Source organism: Rosa rugosa, chromosome 5 (assembly GCF_958449725.1).
Source record: "Rosa rugosa chromosome 5, drRosRugo1.1, whole genome shotgun sequence".
Lineage (NCBI taxonomy): Eukaryota > Viridiplantae > Streptophyta > Magnoliopsida > Rosales > Rosaceae > Rosa > Rosa rugosa.
The window spans coordinates 49,990,311-50,013,684 of NC_084824.1; the positions used below are offsets into that span (position 1 = coordinate 49,990,311).

The 23,374-nt window shown below is 38.1% G+C and overlaps 3 protein-coding genes and 1 long non-coding RNA gene across 11 annotated transcripts; 2 read left to right on the forward strand and 2 right to left on the reverse strand.

The window, feature by feature from the left end:
• Nucleotides 1-1,342: 1,342 nt before the first annotated feature.
• On the forward strand, nt 1,343-4,437 carry LOC133712562 (uncharacterized). Its single transcript, XR_009847475.1, has 3 exons — nt 1,343-2,168; nt 2,641-2,702; nt 3,800-4,437. It is a non-coding gene; the product is annotated as an uncharacterized LOC133712562 (long non-coding RNA).
• A 1,483-nt stretch (nt 4,438-5,920) lies between these two features.
• LOC133708130 (uncharacterized) lies at nt 5,921-12,951 on the reverse strand. Of its 5 annotated transcripts, XM_062133588.1 has the most exons (10): nt 12,798-12,951; nt 10,410-12,706; nt 10,052-10,328; nt 9,423-9,511; nt 9,193-9,339; nt 8,647-8,981; nt 8,244-8,373; nt 7,582-7,629; nt 7,409-7,508; nt 5,921-6,454 (listed from the first exon to the last, which is right to left on the reverse strand). In XM_062133588.1, the coding sequence occupies exon 2, from the start codon at nt 12,627-12,629 to the stop codon at nt 11,106-11,108; it is 1,524 nt and encodes a 507-aa protein (XP_061989572.1). In that variant the 5' UTR covers nt 12,630-12,706; nt 12,798-12,951; the 3' UTR covers nt 5,921-6,454; nt 7,409-7,508; nt 7,582-7,629; nt 8,244-8,373; nt 8,647-8,981; nt 9,193-9,339; nt 9,423-9,511; nt 10,052-10,328; nt 10,410-11,105. The 5 variants fall into 5 exon arrangements, with proteins under 5 accessions (XP_061989572.1, XP_061989574.1, XP_061989571.1 ...); XM_062133590.1 differs by having other exon boundaries at nt 9,193-9,334; nt 10,410-12,949; XM_062133587.1 differs by having other exon boundaries at nt 8,647-8,978; nt 10,410-12,949.
• LOC133711825 (NADPH-dependent oxidoreductase 2-alkenal reductase-like) lies at nt 6,060-8,866 on the reverse strand. The gene is made up of 4 exons (XM_062137911.1): nt 8,647-8,866; nt 8,236-8,425; nt 7,409-7,508; nt 6,060-6,290 (listed from the first exon to the last, which is right to left on the reverse strand). Exons 1-4 carry the CDS (start codon nt 8,864-8,866, stop codon nt 6,060-6,062), a joined length of 741 nt encoding a protein of 246 aa, XP_061993895.1.
• On the forward strand, nt 12,372-22,934 carry LOC133708129 (uncharacterized). Of its 4 annotated transcripts, none has more exons than XM_062133583.1 (5): nt 12,372-12,511; nt 13,273-13,418; nt 13,648-13,757; nt 14,651-14,711; nt 15,096-22,934. In XM_062133583.1, exon 5 carries the CDS (start codon nt 17,872-17,874, stop codon nt 20,038-20,040), a length of 2,169 nt encoding a protein of 722 aa, XP_061989567.1. In that variant the 5' UTR covers nt 12,372-12,511; nt 13,273-13,418; nt 13,648-13,757; nt 14,651-14,711; nt 15,096-17,871; the 3' UTR covers nt 20,041-22,934. The 4 variants fall into 4 exon arrangements, with proteins under 4 accessions (XP_061989567.1, XP_061989566.1, XP_061989569.1 ...); XM_062133582.1 differs by having other exon boundaries at nt 15,746-22,934; XM_062133585.1 differs by lacking the exons at nt 13,273-13,418; nt 13,648-13,757 and having other exon boundaries at nt 12,397-12,511.
• The last annotated feature ends 440 nt before the right edge of the window (nt 22,935-23,374 follow it).

Consider the following 23,374-nt stretch of genomic DNA (forward strand, 5'->3'; position numbering starts at 1 on the left):
GTGCCCTCAGTAGTGAGAATTACCTGGGTATACGAATTAAGATTACCATTTAGGGCAACAGAGATCAACGGGAATGGCATGGATTCAACCAGATTGCAGGTTTATGACTATTAAAGAAGTGTAACCTCGGCTAAGAACAACTTGAGGGTGATGCATTTTCTTCCGGATTTGAATCGTTGAGCTGGAGTTGAGCTAGTGGTTATAATTTTTGCTTGCACTGGATTATTGAGGACGTGGTACAGGACATGGTAGTCAAGTGAGTATTAACTTGTGAGAAATATTAACAGTTTTGATTGGAGGCATTGGTAATTAGTAGAGATCTTGAGACACATTTGAGTTAGAAAAGTTTTCCACATTACCGTACTTATAAAAGTTTTGAGGAAGGTGTTTATGTGTGGCTAGTAAGGTAGCTATCAAATGAGTTTTCTTAGTCAACTCGCAGCGTCATCTCAAGGTTGGACCAATGATTTTAGTCAGGTATCAGAGTAGCGCAGCGGAAGTGTAGTGGCCCCTTAACCTACTTGATTAAGAACTTATAGGTTCATTCGAGGCTGACCTTTATTATGCTTGACAACTAAGGGACCTTTACGTGAACGATCTTCTATTAGGAATTTAAGCACAAACAAACAAGGAAGGAAGTGCTGTCCTTGTAGTTGCTAAGGAAGTTGTTGTTTTAGAATTGTCGATTAGCAACGACCATCTGGTGATTATCGCAATATTGATGGTGAATGGGTTGGATTGTCACTAAGCGACTTTTGTGAGGAACTTATGAATGCTATACTTTTAACAGGTGGTTTGTGACGTCATTACCAGGTATCATCTGAGCCAACCGTTGAAATGAATTTTCTTTTACACCGGAATTTATGTATGTGTGAGGTTATGGTGCTATAGGGTTCAGCAAGACAAGGGATTTGACTTCGGACGTGGATGATTTTGGATTATTAGCATGTTTTCATTGCTTTTGTAGTGGGGGATCATCAGAGTTTTGTTAGTTAGATTTGAGGTTGAAAGGGAAGTTTAATCTAAGGAAGAGTTGTTAAGTTTTAAGATTGTTGTATATTGAACCAGTTGGAGTTAACGATTTCATTCCTCACTTAATGAAGACTCTCTGTGACGTTTGGAAATAAGTCTACTCCTTAGACGGTGGAAATCAATCAGATTACAATGACTGGCCATATTTCAGCTTGAGGACTATTCCTTTTGTGTGTTGATTCCTTTATCTTATTTAGCCAACTCTTGGACTAGATCTATAGTTAATTTCTACATGATTTGAGCAGGCTTGCACATTTTTTTTTTTTTTTTTTTTTTTTCATACACTATGATCGTCATTTTTGTTTAGTCGACGAACTATCTTCTTGAAGAATGCTGTATTTCGGATTGTTATGTGCGTCCTACTTCTATTTCGGCGATATGAAATTTCGAGGACGAAATTTTTATAAGGAGGGGAGATTGTAACGTCCCGAACCCAAATTCACCGGTTTACTAGTCATTTGGACAGTAAACGGTAATTTGTTTTACTTTTACTCTTTTTCAGCAACTTTAGTGGCCCTAAAAGTTGACTTTTTGTTCGGGTCAAAATTTGGGAAACTGTTCTTCATGGAAGTCGTAGAGGACGTTAAACCGAGCGCGTGCATATGTTGTGCGTAAAAATCGGAGTTCGTATGTGAAAGTTATAAGTGAAAATGTGAATTTACTGTTCATGGTAACTCTCTATATATAAGGAAACTTACCGAGGTAAGTTCCCATTTCAGAACTTACCCTGACCCTCTCTCTCTCCTCTTCCTCTTCCCCGCGTCGCCCTCCCTTTTTCTTTTTCCGATTTCTTCACCGTTCGGCGTCCGATTGATGTGATTCCAGTTGTCCTTGGACCGTCTCTTCCTCCTCTATACGATGGTATCAGTGGGTATCGGTGATTTGGCCGGAAAACCCCGAATTTATGCAATCATCGTTACTGTAGCAATTTGCTTCTCCGGTGAAATTCTCCAGTTTTCGGCTATCTCCGGCGGGAAAATTGGTTCTATTAGGAGCGCCTCGAGTCACTGATCATCTTCCCTCAAGACTTCTAGCTGAAATTTCCACGTTTGGAAGGTGAATTTGAAGGATTTCCAAATTGGTGGGTTTGGAGATTTTCGGGTTTGTGTTCATCGGCAAAATTGGAGCACTTCAAGGTATTTTCTCACTTGGTCACAGTTATGAAAAATGCTTAGAATGTTGAGATGATTATGTGGTTGAAATTTGGTGGCCGGATGAGGAGTTGGCCGGGCATGTACAGTGCCATGCGTGAACAGTGTCATGCGTGAACAGTGGTGACTTTTAAACAGTAATTTAAATTCTATTTTTTTTAGCTAGTTAAATCCTATAAATTATGTAGAGCTTGTATGTGAAGTTTGATAATTTTTTGGAGAAACTTGGAATTAATTATGAATTTCTGAAGTTTAGGGTTTCGATTATCGAATTACGAGAATCTGACCGTCGGATATCTCTCGGTTCTGCCTTGGAACCTTTAAATTAACGAATTGGTATTAGTGGTATAATTTGGGCTGAATCCGAGGAGAATGGGAGATGTAATTTATGAGGAATTGAGTTTAGGAATTATATTAAATTGTTGAATAATTATTCACGGAATATAATCGTGTACAGGATGTCGTACCGAGCCCTGGCTCGATGAAGGAACTTGTATACGTGATCGTCGGAATAGTACTGTGAGTGGACTTTTGTTTTTAAGTAAATGATGCATGCATTTATTTTGAAATTATTGGTTTATTTAATTATCGTTTTATTTATCGAGTATGATATTTTGTCTTGGATTATAATTTGACATTGATTTTTCATGAGTTTCGGATATGAACTTATTATGCTCGGATTTGGATTTATGAGTTGTTTTTGAGAATATGAATTGATTTTCAGAAATTGATTATAATTATTATTTGAAATTCTGATATTGTGATTTTCAATGAATTCTTTTCCGAGGTGATTTCCGGAATTTCATATTTATTTTTCATTCACCGATTTGAGATCTCCGAAAGATTTTCGGAATGAGATTTCGATGGAATTATTTCTTGTTTGTTTATCGACTTTCGGTTTTGGCATTAGGAATGCCTCGATGATGATTTTGGAATTGGTTTTGTTTCGAATCATGATGATACTCTTGGCGTGTGGGACACGTCGTTGGAAATTCATTTGCAAGAGTTGGGGAAGCCTTATGTATTTATGGATTTACTTGGTTTTCGGTTATGTTTCCCCGTGCCATACTGAGGGGTGATTTTATCATGCTAGCATTGATTTTCCGCCTTTGTGGCGCGGTGATGGGATCACCGTAGCCCTTCCGCCTTTGTGGCGCAGGTTACTGTCTCTGTGACAGTAATTCTGTAGCCCAGTATCCTATCGCTACACTTAGTGGCGTAAGGGTATATTACGGGAGTTATGGGAGTTCTTTAGCCTGGGAGGCTATCACCCAAGCCTGAGTGGCTTATTCGTATGGCTATCATCTTCCCCTACTCATTATATTATTGCTGGGCTAGCGGGGTCTAGTCTGATACCCTTAACCAGCGGGGCTGGTCTTATTTTCTTGAGTATCAGAGTTCTTTCCTCTTTGCTTGGTTGTGGCTAGCTGGGCTAGTCGGTTTTCTTGAGCTGAACTAAAGTTGTGTTTCTTTAAATTGTTGCATGCATCGGGATTTTTAAAGAAATAAATGTGGGAAAGTATAAAATACATTTGGTTTTAAATTGTTTATTTTTGTCCACTCACGCTAACGTTTTTATGTACTTTCCCCTGGGCCCTTCGGTTTCAAATGCCCAGTGTGCAGGAGAAATTAGTTGAGGTCGGGCGTACATGGAGTCGAGGCATAGTCAACAGTATGGCTTCCGCGATTGCCTTGAATTAGGTTTTCCTCATTTACCTTTCTATTAGAATTGCTCTGATTACCTGCGGAATTAAGGTTATTAAGTTGAGATTTGTGTGTTGTGATTTTGGTTGATGTTGTTTGGGGGAGCAGGGTGGCTCCAAGAGAATAAGGATGGGTGATTTAGAAGTGTAAATTCTCTTTCTACAGGTTTTGGGTTGTCCACTTTAGGGGAAGTTCTGCCTAATTTTTGGCAAAATTTCTTCTAAGGTGGGCCCCGCAGGTCCACTTCGGATTTCAGGGTGAAATTCGGGGCGGGTCCTGTCACAAAGTGGGTCAAAGTCAAAACATCAACAAAATTGGCTGATTATAGTATACTGTACTCATCTCATCCAGCGGGTCGGTTTTTCTTTATCCATATGTCTCGATATGGTTTCCCTTTGTGGAACCTAATGTATATATATATATAGGGCTCTTAGGTACCATTTACCCAAATTGGGCCTAATAAATGCTCACTTACTCCACGAAAAGATTTGTGTGCCAACTTACTCAATTTAAATGTAAAAAAAATGTTTGCCCTTTAAATAATTAAAAAGTCATTAAAGACCTCACGGGACTCCGGTCACCGGCCGTCAAAATCAGGTGATCGGCCGCCAAAATCCTATCACCAGTTGCTGGAGACTTTTATTACCCCCAATAAATTTTTATAAAGTTTATTTGGGGGCAATAAAATGTTTATTGGGTATTATTGGAGGCAATGAAATAGGACGCCGGACTCCCATCACCGGTCTGGAGGTTGCCAGAATTCGCAAAGAGGTCGCTGGAGACTCTTATTAACCCCTAATAAATTTTTATTGAAGGGCAGTAAAAATTTTATTAAGGGACAATAAAGTTTATTGGGGGCCAATAGAAAGTTTATTGGATATTATTGGGAGTAATAAAAAGTTTATTGAGGGACAATAAAACCGACTGTCGGTGATCGGAGTCCCGCTGCCGTCTCTCTAAGTGACAAAGGGAGAGAGGGCAAAATTGTCCTAAAAATAAACAAAAAATAATAAAAAAATAACTTAATTGAATATTAGAGCAAAAAATACGTAATTTGTTGAGTAAGTGGGCAATCTTATAATAAGATGTTTGGGTAAATAGAGTTAGTGTAACTCAAATTTGGGTAAATGAACATTTTCCCATATATATATATATATTGTTTTGTAAATTTAATTATGGTTGACTAAATGGATCCAAGTTAGAACTATCCACTCATCCAACGGTAGGCTTCTCCAAATTAAGCCTTCATTGCATTTTCACTTCTGAAAGTCCACACACACACACACACATATATATATATATAAGTTTGCTCAGGTGCGGATATCCGCACCGAAGAAAAAGGTGCGGATTTCCAGTTTTGACCCACTTTCCGATCACATTTTTACATCTTAGCCGTTCAGTTTTTAGATCCCAATGTATAGATCATCTCTGCAAAATTTCAGCCAATTTGATGATTGTTAAGGCATCCAAAATTGCAATTTACACGAACGGACCGAATCTGTCGAACCGGAACCGTTCGTATTTATAATGGTAAATTGCAGTTTTGGATGCCTTAACGATCACCAAATTGACTGAAATTTTGTAGAGGTGATCTATACATTATGACCTAAAAACTGAACGGCTAAGATGTGAAAATGTGATCGGAAAGTGGGTCAAAACAGGAAATCCGCACCTAAGCAAAAAGAGCGGACGTCCGCACCGGAGAAGCGCTGTATATATATATATATATATATATATATATATATATATATATATATATATATATATATATATTGTTTTGTAAATTTAATTATGGTTGACTAAATGGATCCAAGTTAGAACTATCCACTCATCCAACGGTAGGCTTCTCCAAATTAAGCCTTCATTGCATTTTCACTTCGTGTGTATGTAATGAACAAGTTACACAAAAATAGTAGGTACATTGATATTACTTTCTAATAACCAAATCAAAATTTATCGTTTTCGGCCTTTTAGATGTATCCACCAATCATTATCAGTCAGGACAAAGTAACCAAGCTGCTGCTGCAGCAATATTCAAAGAGGGAAAACTAAATTACATTCAACGATCTGTAACAACAAAATCAATGAAGTGAAACTCAAAATTGATTCCAAATATATATACAGTTGTGAAAGAATGTCAACAGCCCATAAACTAAGAAACCCAAGCTTTTCTCAAGTAGAAAATGCCATTATAAGAAAAGCAGTGCAACTGGAGAGGACTAAAAGTTGTCGTCTGCATGACTGCATCCACTGTTCGATTGCTCTGTTGTGAAAGTATTGAAGAGTGAAACCTTCACTTATTTCCCATAAACCAAACTTGTGCATGCTAACAAGTCCACCTCTTTTGTGACCCATTTTACCGGCTTTCTCATCAAAGCCAAACTTCTTCTCCAGCAAATCAACCTTAACATGCAGAATGACATATTATATTAAAAAGGCAACAAGAAAGAAAACAAGTCAATTCAAATAGTACAATCCCCATAATGACTCGATCAAAGTCGCTGGATGCAGTTTTCTGTGAATTAAACAGTGAGTGTGCTGCTACAATTCCAAAGGGCATGAGAATACTGCGACATAACCACAAGTACTTCAGTCAGTGCAGCATGTTAATAAAACAAAACGCACCTAAACAAACAAGTCAATATACTTTATCATGAGGATAATGTATACTGGTGATGGCTAATATTTTTACTTATGCATAACTAATTCAGAACTTGGCAAACAGTACTAAACACATATTTTCTAAAATCATACAAGATTATTTGATGCTGAATAAATTTTTACTGCCAGACCACACTACTAAAATTCAAAAGCAATGTGGAGTTTGGAACATCAGTTTTGGAAAGAATGTGACAATTAACAAAAGCTGCAATCATAGAAATCAAAATGTAAAATATCTTTTTTCAAACAAATAAGGGTTTGACACTAGTTTCACCATTCAGCATAAATAAGAAGCCAATACAATCAGTGACATACAAAGATAATGCACAACTTTTTGTTTCAAGCAGAGGCAATTTTGCAGAAGAAGAATTAAAAAGTGGTATTAATAGCAATAGTAATTGAAATAATATGGGCAGCAGGGAGGGCACACACATATGCACACCAAGAATTCCAGTTTAATAAGAGAGGCACATCGGTGCCACCGACGCAGTGGTGGGAATCTTAAACAAATACTAAATGAAAGCGATGAGACTATACTCTTCCCAGCCAGTCATTCCCCAAACCAAGTCGCCTTGCTTAAACTTTGCATCCCCAGTGTTTGAATTTCATGTATGAACTATTATTGATTACTTTCCTACTTGGTATGTCATTGTCTAGCTAATAGAAAATTCTACAGAGAGAAGATAATGCATCAGAATTTTATCCCTCAAATATTTTCTACAGGAAGGAGCTAGAAGAAACCACCCCTACAGCTAGCGTTTTGGTTCAGAACCAGAACCAGAAAGCATGGTGTTATAACTATTTATAAAGGACCCACTGGAAACAGTTTTGAATTAGAGGTATATTTTATATCACATTACCTGATTTTTCCTAAGCACCATATCTGCTTCATGGCAGAGTCCACATCGCCGAATGAACTCTCCAGATGCATGCTGCTCATCTCCACCAGATCTATTTGATCTGGATAAAAGGCAATAACACATTATCACAGCAAGTTATATATAGTCAAGAATCAGAAGTAAAGTAAAATTACCTCTCAAACACTCCCATGACTTCAAAAAGTTTCTCTGTTCAGCCTCGCCTGCAAACATTTCCAGATTTCGTGAGTAGTGTTTAATCCATCGCCAAACATAAATTTTAATTGTTGAAGCCACCAACATGGTATGAGGTAGAAGTGTGGCATCTCAGCAGTATAAGGCATAACAAATGAATTGGTCAATATAAAGTTGTAAGTTGTTGAGATACTTTAATAAGTTCTTTCCGTGAAAATTATTCCAGATTAATTTAATGGTTAAATGAATTGGTTTCTGGAACAGACTTGGTAGCAGGAATGCTAGCTGTGGGTACTTAACAATTTATTTCCACTACAGTTTGTTAAGTATACAAAACCATGTAGGATGTTGTTGTTAACCTGTACACCAACCCTCATTTTTCTGTTATTTCAAGTTAATTCCCCCCTGGCGCCCCCCCCCCCCCAGTGCCCACACCCACAAGGAACTGCAAATTATGATAAATTTAACCGAATGAGGTATTACAAACAGTTTATAATCAATTCAGATCAAAAGAATTGAAAAAAAAAAAAAATGAAGAGGGTTATAGATTGACTCTTAGGGTGTGTACTAAAGTGTGATAGTTGTGCCTGTGTGTCAAAGTAAGAAAGAAATCAAGACATGAAAAGGCAAACTACAAGCTTACATCAAGGAAGCAGGCTTTCATTTGCTGCAAGCAAGTCTCCAAAACTTCAACTTTGCTCTTATTACCTTTGCTAACTGCTTTCATGTCACACTCCATAACAGCTCTAAGGTAGGAATTCCAGAGTTTATACCTAAGAAAAAAGTTCCAGTAAATAATAAAGATTCCCTTAAACTGCTGATACGCTGCACATATATAATACTATATGAAAAATGATTTCAAATATATTGTAAACAATTACGTAATTGATCTAAATCTCATAACAAAGCAAGGTTCTTTTTACTCATTTCACACACACAATATGTGCTCAAATTGTATATATAATCGTAGCAACAATTGCGACGACCCAATAAGCTTAAAGATTTGGAATTTGAATTGAATAGAGAATGAGGGCAAAGGTAGTCACCTTGCTGGGGTTGAAGGGATCGACATAAGAAGCAGGTTCGCTCTTGGCCTCTCATGTAAGGATCGCAGGAAAAGTAGAGGTTCTTCACCAGAACCCCGCCGGAGCCTTCTGGAAGCTTCAGTTTGGTGGTGGTAGTGACAACGGCCATGTCAGATTCTTTTGGGAGCCCGGCCGACACATACTTCTTCAATATCACCTGCTTGTTCCTCACTTCCACCATTTCCAACAATGAGTTATCGCATCAGATCCCATCTATCCCATTCCCAGCACAAACTTCTAGCTCTCCCCGATGCCCCACATGCCACGCCCTTGCTTCAGAGTTTTCAACATGCCTACTATGGGAAGTAAATTTGTTAGCTTTAGCATTTTTTATGCACCATAAAACTCCAATGTACGATAGGTGTCTCTACTTTTTCTTTTTATTTTATAATCCTTGCAACAGTTATATCTAAACTCTTAAGTGGTTCAAATCCCCTTTTGTTAATTAGCGACTATTTAGGCCATTTCTAATGAAAACAGATTCCGAATCTTAAGATAAATGGTTACCTCTTTTTCACCCACACGGTTAACCAAACATGACCAACTCTCATCAACAAGAGTCTCTCCTCTACCAGCCTCAGACTGACACTAGATGGTGTTTAACTTCAGCATTTGAGACTCCTGAACTGAAGAGCTTAAGAGCTGTACCCTACTCTGCAAGCAAGTACAAATATTAGGGAAGGTGACAAACTACATGCAAAGCTAGAGAATCAAAAGCTTCACAGGACAAAAAATACCTGTAATTTCTGGTGCTTCAAATGCATTAACTGCAATTTTTCCTTTTCATACGCTAATCTATTAGAGCAGCAACCTTGCTTCAACTACCCTGCGAAGTTTAATTGCCAATGCTTATTATGTTAACCCAGATTCCTGGATAGGTAATAGCCCAAGTTTTCATGCACATTTGGAACCAAAAGCTTGAAGGGTCTACGAACGTTTTTCACTCTTACTTTAGCAACAGCTGCTTCTTTCGCATCAATAAACAGGACTCTCTAATAAGAACATTCACAACACCCTAATTTATAAACTTCCCAAAAAACTCCAAGTGCAGGCTGGATGGCACTGCTCTTTTCATGCACATTTGGAACTAAATTCTTAAAGGGCCTACGAACGTTTTTCACTCTTAATTTAGCAACAGCTGCTTCTTTCCACTCAATAAACACAACTCTCCAATAAAAAGGTTCACTGCAGACCTAGTAGGAACCAAACCAAACCAGGCGGTGTCAAATTTACCAAATTTACACAAACCAACAAGCATATTACTATATGAATAAAAATCAGGAGATTCAATAGTTAGAATCAAATCAAACTGATCACTAGATAAATTAGAACAGTTAGACAAATAAAAATAGTCAGAAAGAATTACCGAAAGTCTCTCGTATTCATTCTTGTAGAACTTCAATTCTTCCCTCAATTCTCCCGGTTCATGCATCCTCCAACTCTTCGACCCCAAACTCAGCCTCCTTAAACCTCTGGTCCGCCTCGTTCTCGAAATCCATCAAAGCCTCTCGGTCATGATCATAAAGTGATCATTCCTTCTCCAACTTGTTGCACTGACTCACCAGATGTGCACACTCCGCCGCTAGTCTCTGACTCTCCTCCACAAACTTCCTCAAAGCCTGAGCGTTCATACAAGGCTCGGCCTGAAACCAAAAAACTGTAAGAAACCCCAACCAAACCAAGCAAAATAACCAAAAATTCAAAATGAATGTGAACACACAAACCCCAGAACGGTGTACTGGTCGCGCAGCCGTCGCTTCGTGGCTTCGGCGCACCGGAGCTTCAATTCGAGAGTCTGGGTGGACACGGGGGGGGGGGGGGGCCGAGGGTGTGCTCAATCGACTCTCTGATGTAATCGTCGACTTCTTGCGGAAGAGGATCCATTCTTGCCGGTTCTTGATATCGGAAAACCTAGACTGGCGGAAAAGCTTGAAACTGAAAGAAAGAATGAGAGAACTTGAAATCCGCAGGGTTCGATCCAAGGGGTTTGGTGCTTGGTGGGGAGACTGAAGAGCGAATTGAAACATAGAAATGGGGATTTTTGGTGTGGAATCGAAATGTGATCAGGTAAATTTCATTTTAACTGAACTCCAGTTTTTTTTTCACCATACATGACTAACGGCTGACCGAGTTGCCAGTAATGGGACACCAGCGGTGCACCGAATATTCGTTCATGTTAGAGATTGCAATCACAATATAATTAGAAACATGTCCTGCTTCCAAAAACAAGATAAAGTCTGGTGGCCGGTAGGCATAAAGCAACAGAATCATCCAGAAGCAAACATAAATAAACCACGAACCAGAACTACTAATGGAAAATGTAAATAGAGTTATTACTTAATTTTCGGTACAAAATCGTTATTGCTGAACAAGAGTTGCTAGAAAACAAACAAAATGAATAATTCAAGTTCTTGACATCACTATAAAATCGGATTAAACCAACTAAGTCGAGAGCGTACCGACACCCTAACGCTTGGGAAAGATCGCTGAACTCTTCTATCATCCAAGTTGAATATGCCAAGCTCTCGAGTTATATATTCTCGCTGATGGAAAGTCGATTGATTATTTGTTGCAAAATAAATACAATTTCCTTCCAACTTGTTGATCTCTCTTGCAGGAAGGGACAATTGACCCGCGCCCGACAAAAACAATAGTTGATCCTCCAGGCACCGTGCACTAACAATCTTCTTCTCCTTTGGGTGAAGCTTGTAAACATAAAAAGCACTTGTCCTCAAAATTACATTAAGGTCACGGTCTTCTTCCTCAACTCTAGTGATACCATTTCCTCCATCCTCATTATCTTCCAAGTTGTCATGTTCCTCATTGTCATCATCCATGTCATGGATATCATCTCCTCCATCCTCATTATCTTCCAAGTTGTCATGTTCCTCATTGTCAGAGTCATTGTCATCATCCCTGCCTTCAACATAATCATCCTCCTCATTTCCTCCACCGCCACCATCCTCGGGGTTCTCGTCGTCAGACAATTTCATAAATTTATCTTGCATTTGATGGATCAAATATATTTCACCATTGGTTGCTGAGTCTATCAAATGCGAGTCTAGTGAAGCTTTTAATTGGACTATATAGTCCCCATATACTTCATTCTGGTCACTGAATCTTGGCATTATATCATAGACCAGATATAATTCCACGGCATGACCTCCACAACTTAAAGTACGAGGAGCTGACATAAAGCCTTCCTTATCATGACTAAGAACCAAGGCATATAGCTTGCCAGAAGAAAACAATAAATCAATAATGACCTCATTAGCATCTAGTACCTCGCAAATACTCCAACTTGTGTCTCCAGGTCTGCACAAACACAATGTTTCAGCGTCTCCAAAGAAAGCTGCTATCATACATTGCTCTGAAGTGATATCCGAGGTGGACAGCACAAGGCAATAGCTGAAAAGGGAGGCACCATAGTGTTTCCATCTGGTCGTTTCTACAAAATTTTGGAAAGATGGAACCGTGCTCAAAGATGGAAGTTGGTGTTGGGCTCCTGAAATGGGATTTACTAGAAACATTGTAGAATCTAGATCTTTTTCCATGACCATGATCATCCAACCTTTAGAAGATCCTTGAAACCACCCTCCTTGAACTGGTTCAGGCAGGTCCAACTTGCCAACTTTGCCGTCATAGAGGTCGTAAAAGGTCAAGCTCTTATGGCAACATTGAGGAAGTATTAACCAGGGGAGTTGATGTGGAGCACTAGGGATATCTCTGCGCATAGGAACGGTGTTCCAAGACTTGCAAACACTGCTTAATCGTATACGATCACGTACACTCAGGTGCCGCACAACCATCTCCATGACATCGTCAGGTAATGTCTCCCAGGGTCTGGGTCTGGGTCTGGGTCTGCTACAGAGTAGTCTTTTGATCACACTACCACCAAACACTAAGCAACCGCAAATTACCAGAGTATCAATCATCACCTCCATCTAGCTAAAGTAAATACTCAATGCTGCAGCAGTGGCTCTCGGTCGGTCTGTCTCTTGGTTTAGCTCTGTGTCCGCCTCTGTTATCATAAAAATAAAGACCCCCGGCCCATTCTTATCAGCATTAGGGAAAAACGTTTCTTTTGCCAATAGTATTAGGAAAATACTAACCTTTTGCGATTAGGAAAAGAATCTAACAGATCCTTGCTGATGACTCCAAGTTTAGGTTTAATTGGGAATTCTCAAGTCCTCGTTTTGCTGTAAGAGTAAACCAGAATCTGAACCAGAAGTTAAAATCTTTTCTCCAGTCAACGTTAATAGTACACGAGGGAAATATTATTATATGAAGGAAAAAACTTTTTTTGTTTTTTTGTTTTTTTTTTTTTTGGGGGGGGGGGGGGGTGGATCAAGATTAAAACTTTTGGAATCCTCAAATTTACAGGGTTCAACAAGGGTAGATCGAAGAGGATCTGAGTTTCAGAGAGAAGACCACTATAGGCTTGTTCGGCTGAAGACACAACTTTATCTTGGGGAATTATTCCCCTTCTTTTTTTTTTTCTTTTTTTTTTCAAACTGCCCCTTGTTGTCCAGAGTTTTACTCAATTGCCCCTGTTGTCTCGTTCTTTTGGTTTGCATGTTTTTATAGTTGATGGATGGACACGATCGAAGAGAAGAGAGACGGTTTGATCGATTGACTACCTGTGTTTCAACGGATGAAGTTTGATTTCGACTCAAGACTGAAAACTGATTGCTGACCGAGGTAATGGTCGGTCTGAAACTAAAACCGCCAAGGTAAGCAATGCATCCATGTACTCAAATTTTATAGCTTGGTGTAATAATTTTTCAATTGAAAACTCGACTATTTTACATTATTGATCAAGGGGAGGTAATCAAGGCTGCCCAGAATTTTGAGATTGATGGTGCAACACTTTGGCCCCCCACACCACATAACAAAAGCCAATTAATGTTTACTTCTCCAGTTTGACGATGTAACTATAAGTCATTTTTTCCACTATTGCAGGATATAATATAGAGAAAGGTTGGTCTCTTAACTTGGATGTACGTTGTCTCTATTCATCATATCCACAAGTCTTTCCCCAGCCTCAAAAGTTTGATCCCTCGGGGTTTCATGTAAGCACTTCCTCAGCGTAATTGCAAAGCAGGTGGTTTTGATTATTTGGCCAAGCTACTTGCAATGTCTAGCTAAGACAGTAATGATTAAGCTAGCTATAAAAAAAAGTTTTTGCAGTTTATAAGCCAGCCCATGTTTTCACTAATAAAGATGACAGCATAAGTAGGCAAATGAAATCAGTTTTTTGGCCAACTCAGACACAGTTTGTGCCTTACAATGTATCCCTGCTCTTGTTCTCTTTTAGTAACTTTGTTATGCTGCTGTTTTAGTACAACTAAATCTAGGTTGACAATTGGTAAATTTCTGTTTTTTCAAATTGTTTCTCAAGTATTTGGAGTTTTCAGTATTCTGTGTAAGCTAGGTGATAATGAACTTCTTTCTTCAAAAAAAAAAAAAAAAAAGGTGATAATGAACTTCAGTGACATTTACATTTGTGTAGTTAACTGTAAAGTATTTGATTGAACTTGAAAGGAAAATATGAAGACCAGGTATGTTAAACAGTTTCACTTTCAACTGTGATCATGTTTCATGAATTCTTACCTTTTGTGTTGAATTTCATAGTTACTTAGATCAAAGTATTGTTAGTGATTGTTCATCCCATGTCTATGTTTGTATATGAGAGTTTTCATTACCCAAGCTGTTCGGTTGTTTAAGTGATAATAATACCAGATTCATGAGATGGTATATCTTTAAGTTTTCATATTTGATGTTGCTGCATAAGTGTTTGTGATATTATTATACAACCATTGTTTTTGTTTCTTGCTCATTTTCAAGTTTTATATTTGTTTACTTACATTTTTTTTTTTTTTAGTTTCCTGGTAATTTCTGTAGTCATATGTGTTTTCATCCATCATTCATCTAAATCTTTTTGTCAACATATTTGTTTGCTCAGTAGGTAAAGGGGGCTCTGTGAGAAGGCTAAGGAGATATTGGTAGAAGAAAGCAATGTTCAGGTTAGCCCTTTTAGTATATTCATTTTCTTTTCTTTATATAGTTATGTGTAACTTCCCCAAGATCTTGATTTATATTGTAAACTTATGCATTGATATTGTTAACTACAGCTTAGGGTTGCTTATATCACAAAGTTTTTGCAGTTCATAAGCCTCTGCTTGTGTCTTCACTAATAAAGATTGCAGCATATATAAGTAGGCAAACGAACTCAGTTTTTGGCAAACTCAGACACAGTCTTTCTCTTTGAATAATTTTGTCATGCTGCTGTTTAAGTACAACTAAATCTAGGTTGTTCAATTTAGATTGTTCAGAAGTAGACCGCTTCTTTTCCATTTAAGACTGTATTTGGTTCAGAAATTAGTGATTGTTCTACATTGTTGTCGCAGACCAGTGAAATACATTGTCCAGAAAATACTTGTTTTCTGTGATATATGACTGATCAGAGTGGAATACATCAACAACCTCATACATATCAATGTTCTGTTTTCGTCAAACCACGCTCCAATTCCTCGCTGACCTATTATTCAAGAAAGTTTCATAATTGATGAATAAATGACATGAATCTTTGGATTACAGAATCATTAAAAGTTTTAGCATAATGTAACTCTCCTCGAACACCAAAAGAGGGGAAAAAAATCAACACGATGCTTCACTCAATTGATAAGCATATCGAGGAGATTCCTCTAACAGCATCTAGCTTCTAATTAGAGTGAAGGGTGAAAATTTGACTCACAATTCTGCGTAGCGTAGGCTCCAAGTTGAGGGAAGCCGCTGCAAGCTATCCATCTTCAGGGATTCCACAATCACACTGCATATGAATGAAGCATGTATAAACATAGATACATAAAATCTGACATTGAGACACATGTCTGCGTGGATATTGGGTTGGTAAAATAGTGTGAATGGTTGCAGTTGTATTGAGCTTCTGATTTTGATTGTTGAGTGTTTATGTATCTGTTTAATTTTAGAATCTACATTTGCTCTTATGTTTCATATGCTGCTGTTGTTTATATTTTGTTGTTTGATCACATTGTAGATCATTTTACTGCTTTAATTGGGTTGAACTCCCAGATAAAGTTACTATGTCAATACTGTCATGGCTTGGAACAATTGATATCTCTGAGAGTGCTCAGAAGGTATGCATGCATGAAGTGGCGGTAAATCTGCAAGGAACTGAAGTGGAACACCATAGACATACGCAATGATGGTGCTCCCAGCATTCCCTTTGACTTAAAGAAGATGTGCTGCATTGTTGTTGATCTTAGTTGTCGAACTTTGGCGGATGTGAATGTTGAGGACTTTATCTTGGATGAGCTCATAAAGTTTATCACTGAGAGGTATGTAGTTCGCTGCTTTTATTAAATGTTTTGGTTTGTTGGCATCAAGCTGCAACTCAGACATGGAATGTTCCATAGTTGGTCCAGGTTTAATTAAGAAGTTTACTAGGATGTGCTTCTCCTCGATGTTTCTTCCCTGTGTTTGTTTGTGCAATATTTCATTGCAGATGCATTTGTGCCTTTAGGTTAATGGAAAACTAAAAATGGCTTTCATATGTAGTGATTAAACTGGTGGAATGCCATATATTTGATATGATTCATTAGATGTCATGTTAGTATAAAATATTGTTGGCATTCCAAAACCTACTATACCAGCCGTGTGAAGTATAAGGAAGTGTGAAGTATAAGGAATTGTTTCAAAGGAAGTGTGGTGTGGTTGCTTTGCTCTTTCGTACGTGTTGAAGAATTTGTGGCTTTTTTTAGCATGCAAGATTGTTTAATTGTATTGTGGAGAAAATGCTGTCAAAAGAATATTGCAGCTTGCTGCAATGATCAAAAGGTGAAGAATATTACTGTACACCTCTTCTCCTTCACATGATCATTCCTTCTGTTGAAAACCAAAAAGAAAAGGAAGTTGCATCTGGGTTTTCAGTTTTTCTATTTCTCTCCTTCGTGGAGAACATGCTATGAAAGAGAAAAGGAAGAACATGAGAACATGCTATGAAAGAGAAAAGGAAGAACATGACAACGTGGTTTTCCATTTCTTCTTATGGAAACATTGCTGTCAAAGAAGAAAGTAGGAAGCAACTACATCTGGTTGCCAGCCATCTCGTCTTGCCCACTCAATGCAATATCCCCTTGAGATGGATCCGGTGCCTTGGTGATTTGTTAGTATTAACATATTGGCAAGGAGAGGAAATATCCAATTGAGATGGATCCGGGTGAGGAAGAAAATCTTGGAGAGGTAATTAATATCCCCTTGAGATGGATCCGAGTGAGGAAGAAAATCTTGGAGAGGTAATTAATATCCCCTTGAGATGGATCCGAGTGAAGAAGAAATGTGAAAGTAACCATATCTTTTCCTTGCTATCCACTCAGTGTAATCATGAAGACCTTGCTGTCTAAAATGATAGTGGGAAGCAAGCAACTGGTGATCATTCATACATGAACTTAAAGACCAAGTATGATAGTTTGTTTAATTGCAAGTATGGATATCTTGCTGTCGAAGACAGGTGGCCTTGTTCATCTTCATGTAAACCTTGCTGTCAAAGATCAAAGTGGGAGACAATTGCAGCAGGGTTTACCATTTTAGTTGGTTATCTTGCCGAAACACAAGGCCCTACTCCAACCAAGCTTCTAGCAACTTTGACAGAATGGAATTCCTTCTTCCTCCTATATATACATGGGTATTCTGTTTGTTCTATGTATTGAAATCGTATTGAGTTTCAATCCCTTGATTGTAAAAGAGTCAGACTCTTTGTTGCTCTGTTTTGTGCCATGTTGAAAACAGTTTGTGAGTCTGTCCAGTAAGGATTGCAGCAGTCATTGCAATCCCACAGTTAAATGTGTAGTCTGTCCAGTAAGGATTGCAGCAGTCAGTGCAATCCCAGATTGTAAGTTAGTCAGTTCAGGAGGGATTGCCGCGGTCAGTGCAATACCTGAGTTGTAACTTTGTAATCTGTTTTGATTAGTGAATCATTGGGTTCTCAAGAGTTAGAGCCCCGCAGTGTTTTTGATCTCAATTGAGGTTTTCACTGCGTGACCAAGTTGTGTTGTGTTGTGGAATTTTCTGTTCTCTGCCCAGTATCCAAAACACGTTCATCCTTGTATTTACAATTGGCATCAGAGCGGGTTCTAAAGAGTTTTAGTTGATCCGTGATCAAGGATGGAACATCAACGTGACAGAGCCTCCAGCTCCATTAACTGTCCACCATTATTTGATGGAGAAGATTACTCACAATGGAAGATTATGATGAGGGCATTTCTCTACTCTCAAGATGAAAATATGTGGAATATAGTAGAAATTGGTTGGGAACATCCAACCATGGCAGAAGACTCCAAGAAAGAAGAAGTGAGTTCTGCAAGAATTCCTAAGCCTAGAAAGGAATGGACAAAGGAGGAGGTTCGTGACAGAAATTGTGATTTCAAGGCACGAAATTCATTATTCATAGCTCTATCCAAGAAGGAGAGAATGAGAATCAGCCACTGTGACACTGCCAAACAAGCATGGGATCTTCTCCAAGTCACCTATGAAGGTAATAAAAAGGTTAGAGGGCAGAAACTTCAACGACTAGTTTTGGAATTTGAGAATATGTCAATGACTGAAGATGAATCAATCGACGACTTTCATGCTCGGCTTCTCAATGTAACAAGTCAATGTCGGAGCTTGGATGATCCATTTGAGGAGCACCGAATTGTCAAGAAGTTTCTTAGATCTCTTCCTTCAAAATTCCAGGCCAAACAGATTGCCATTGAGGAGGCTCAGGATCTAGATACCTACACTCTTGACGAACTGGTGGGAAATCTCAAAACTTTTGAGATGAGACTCAAACCGGATAAAAAGGTAAAAGATGTTGCTTTTTCTTCCATTAATGATAAAGATGATATTGTTGATGATTCTATGGATTTAACTTTGTTGACAAAAGAGTTTAAAAAATTTCTGAATGATAAAAACTCATTTGGAAACACCTCAAGAAACTTTTCTGACACAAAGAGAGGTCAAGAATTTGAGAATCGTTTTGATAAAAATTCAAAGTTTGCCAAATTTGCTCAAAAGAAAAGTTTTCCTGACAAACCTAAATGCTATGAATGTGGTGGAATTGGACATATTGCTGCTAACTGTGGTAACAGGAGATATAATTCACGTGGCGACAAAGCTTTAAAATCCACATGGAGTGATAGTGATGAAGGATCTCAATCGGATTCTGAAGAGGTAAATCTTGCTCTTACTTCTTCCCTTAATATTGATTTATCCGATGAGTCTGATATTGAAGTTGAAGCTTTTGATGAGGAGACGAATGAAAAGTGTAAGCAATTGTACAATGCTTCAAAAATTGTTCTTAAGAAAAATTTCAAACTTAAGGAAGAAATTGAGTCATTAAGAAAAGAAAAAAATGAATCTGAGCTAAATTTTGATTCTTGCTTGAAAGAATGGGAAGAAGAGCGTACTGACCTTGTTGATAAGATTAAAGTTTTGCAGGGTGAGGTCAAGTCTCAAGATTGGGACAAGGAACATGATGATCTTATTAACAAGATCAAAATCTTGCAGGTTGAAGTTAAGGCTCAGTCTACTCTAAATATTTCACTAACATTTGAAAATGAAAAATTGCAGGATGAGCTATCTAAAGTCAAGGAAAGCTTCAACAAATTCTCTATAGGGTCGGAAAAGGTCTCTAGGATGATTGGCTTTGGTAAAGCTCATTCTAACAAAGAAGGATTAGGGTATGAAGGTGAGTCCTGCAAGCCCTTGACCTTTGTAAAAAGTCTGGATTGTGAAAATTCTTTGGGTCAGTCACAAACTTTAAATGACAATGATTCTGATACTAAGTTGCCCAGAAGATCAAAACCAAATTTAGACTTCCAAACCCATCAGAGAGTTGCTCAGGTAAGTTCTAACAAGCACACATGCGTGCATCAGCCCAGGTATGTTCACAACTCCAAAAGGTTCATTCCCACTTGTCATCACTGTGGTAAAATAGGGCACATTCGTCCTAGATGTAATTTGCTCCGCAGGGAATCTCAAAAATGCAGGAAACAGAAGGAACTCAGCTCTACAGCTTCTTTACAAGCTGAGTTGAAAGAACATCTGAAGTTGATAAACAGGATTGCAGTGCGTATTGCAATCCCCAAAGAGCAGAATTTGAAGCAGAAGCAAATTTGGATTAAAAAAGGTTCTAATAATTGTCTTTCTGCTCATATGGATAAACTTGATAACATGTTTGAACTTGCTTCTGTTCCTATTAAACACAAATTGGCTGATTCGGTTACTAAGTCCTTAGACACAGCTCGATTTGAATCTCTTAGAAGCGACATTGGTGGGTGCTCTAAGTATTGATACTCTCACTTTACTTGATCCATTCTGCATGCATTCATATTGTATGATCTCATTGTAGTATAAGTGCATTGCTCTTTTTATTTCTGTATTTTTTATTTTTCTGGTTTCTGGAGAATCAGGATTGCATGTGTGGTTTGTATCCCGAAGTGTCTGACAGATTCATTTGAACTTAGATTGACAAGGTTTCTACTCCCTTCCTTAAATATGAGTGTGATGAGATGATTAGCATGTTTTGAACTTGTTCTTGCATCACTGTGTAATCTCGAACATGATCAACATATTCTCTATCACTTTGTATGATCACATGCACACATACTCCTTGTGGTGGTAAGTAATATTCTTGGTTGACTTGTTCTTAGTCCACACATATGAAGTTGTTAAAATGTTATTATTGCTCCTAGTTAAAAAGGTACAATATATTTGGAGCATGGCCAGGCTATTCCCAAAGTAAACAGGCCTTGGTCGTGACGAACGATATAAGGATTGGGAAGAAAAGGGAATGGTTTGGTCACCCCGGTGGTATGTAAAACTATTGACTCGAGTTGATGTGTCCTTTGGGATGTCCTTGTTACATCTAGTACCCTAAAGTCATCTGACTTGGGAGCTGCTGGCATAAAACTCATTACATGAGTCTTAGTTTTCTTGTGAAAAACTATATGTTGTGTGAAAAGGTTAAAAAAAAAAAAAAAAAAAAAATTTAAAATTGTGCCCACACGGAGATATAAGGGGGAATATCTATGTTGTTCATTTTTTCTCTTCTTATGTGTGTTCTAATTTCAAGGATTCTAAGAATGTTACACACTCCATCTTGAGTTATGTTCACTTACACAACAAAGGTATAGAATACTCGATCATCTTCCAGCTTACCTTGTGGTTGTCAAAAATGGTTTACTCATGTGACCTTATCTTGTTGCATTTATGTTTATGGTTTTGTGGTCGTACTCTTGTCTGAAAAGCTATGCAAATTGAATCTGTTTTTAACTCTTGGATACAAACCCACTCATTGTGTGTTTGCATTTCATTCGTGCATCCTTCATAACATGATCCCATTTAGGGGGAGTATTGATATTTGGACTATCTTCCTCTGATTGTTTCTTCTTGGGTTGGTGTCTCTTGAGCAACATCTACAGGTAATTCTTCTTCTACATTGCTTCCGCTACATAGTTGCCTTTGTCATTCCTAGACAAAAAGGGGGAGAAGATATTTGTTGACATTTGGTTTTGTTTTCCTGGTTTATGTTGCTTAATTTGGCTAGACTTCTTTATGGTTTGAACTAGTCGGTTAAATTGCTACTACATGACTTATTGAATTGCAGTTTTATGTCTTGATCATAGTATTTGTTTTTCACAAAGTGTGTGATAAAGATTTCAGGAACAGAGGATTCTCTAGTACTACATGAGGGGGAGTTGATCTAGATTATAGTAGTTTTGTTTAGGAATGCCAAAGGGGGAGATTGTTAGTATAAAATATTGTTGGCATTCCAAAACCTACTATACCAGCCGTGTGAAGTATAAGGAAGTGTGAAGTATAAGGAATTGTTTCAAAGGAAGTGTGGTGTGGTTGCTTTGCTCTTTCGTACGTGTTGAAGAATTTGTGGCTTTTTTTAGCATGCAAGATTGTTTAATTGTATTGTGGAGAAAATGCTGTCAAAAGAATATTGCAGCTTGCTGCAATGATCAAAAGGTGAAGAATATTACTGTACACCTCTTCTCCTTCACATGATCATTCCTTCTGTTGAAAACCAAAAAGAAAAGGAAGTTGCATCTGGGTTTTCAGTTTTTCTATTTCTCTCCTTCGTGGAGAACATGCTATGAAAGAGAAAAGGAAGAACATGAGAACATGCTATGAAAGAGAAAAGGAAGAACATGACAACGTGGTTTTCCATTTCTTCTTATGGAAACATTGCTGTCAAAGAAGAAAGTAGGAAGCAACTACATCTGGTTGCCAGCCATCTCGTCTTGCCCACTCAATGCAATATCCCCTTGAGATGGATCCGGTGCCTTGGTGATTTGTTAGTATTAACATATTGGCAAGGAGAGGAAATATCCAATTGAGATGGATCCGGGTGAGGAAGAAAATCTTGGAGAGGTAATTAATATCCCCTTGAGATGGATCCGAGTGAGGAAGAAAATCTTGGAGAGGTAATTAATATCCCCTTGAGATGGATCCGAGTGAAGAAGAAATGTGAAAGCAACCATATCTTTTCCTTGCTATCCACTCAGTGTAATCATGAAGACCTTGCTGTCTAAAATGATAGTGGGAAGCAAGCAACTGGTGATCATTCATACATGAACTTAAAGACCAAGTATGATAGTTTGTTTAATTGCAAGTATGGATATCTTGCTGTCGAAGACAGGTGGCCTTGTTCATCTTCATGTAAACCTTGCTGTCAAAGATCAAAGTGGGAGACAATTGCAGCAGGGTTTACCATTTTAGTTGGTTATCTTGCCGAAACACAAGGCCCTACTCCAACCAAGCTTCTAGCAACTTTGACAGAATGGAATTCCTTCTTCCTCCTATATATACATGGGTATTCTGTTTGTTCTATGTATTGAAATCGTATTGAGTTTCAATCCCTTGATTGTAAAAGAGTCAGACTCTTTGTTGCTCTGTTTTGTGCCATGTTGAAAACAGTTTGTGAGTCTGTCCAGTAAGGATTGCAGCAGTCATTGCAATCCCACAGTTAAATGTGTAGTCTGTCCAGTAAGGATTGCAGCAGTCAGTGCAATCCCAGATTGTAAGTTAGTCAGTTCAGGAGGGATTGCCGCGGTCAGTGCAATACCTGAGTTGTAACTTTGTAATCTGTTTTGATTAGTGAATCATTGGGTTCTCAAGAGTTAGAGCCCCGCAGTGTTTTTGATCTCAATTGAGGTTTTCACTGCGTGACCAAGTTGTGTTGTGTTGTGGAATTTTCTGTTCTCTGCCCAGTATCCAAAACACGTTCATCCTTGTATTTACATGTCATATTAACTTGCGAAAATGGAGAGTTAGGGGGGTGATCAATTCTATGGAGCTGTAAATGTCATGATTTAGAAAAGAAAAAAACCAGGAAATATTTTGTATTAGGACTACTAACCTCTGAAGTCATCCCTGAATGCTTTTGTACTAAAGTAATATAGTATATGTGAAGTGAATCTAACAACATGTAATCTACTAAAAACGAAGAAAAGTACGTGGAATACTTAATGTGCTGCCATTTACTATATACGAAAGTTGAGTTCCACTGTGCCCCTGTTCATAAGGCAAAAAGTTTTGATTTTTCAGATTGTTTTCATTTGCTACGGCTTTATCTTCGATCTGTTTTGAGGGATTTGATTAAAACAACACAAGTGGA

What these genes read in the sequence shown, in the direction of transcription:
- LOC133711825 (XM_062137911.1), bottom strand. Translation starts at nt 8,866, where the DNA reads ATGGTGGAAGTGAGGAACAAGCAGGTGATATTGAAGAAGTATGTGTCG. An exon ending in ATCCCTTCAACCCCAGCAAG is followed by an intron (nt 8,426 to 8,646) that starts GTGACTACCTTT and finishes ATATATGTGCAG; the next exon opens with CGTATCAGCAGTTTAAGGGA. An exon ending in TGCTTCCTTGATGTAAGCTT is followed by an intron (nt 7,509 to 8,235) that starts GTAGTTTGCCTT and finishes CCTTTTATCCAG; the next exon opens with ATCAAATAGATCTGGTGGAG.
- LOC133708130 (XM_062133588.1), bottom strand. Translation starts at nt 12,629, where the DNA reads ATGGAGGTGATGATTGATACTCTGGTAATTTGCGGTTGCTTAGTGTTT.
- LOC133708129 (XM_062133583.1), top strand. Translation starts at nt 17,872, where the DNA reads ATGGAACATCAACGTGACAGAGCCTCCAGCTCCATTAACTGTCCACCA.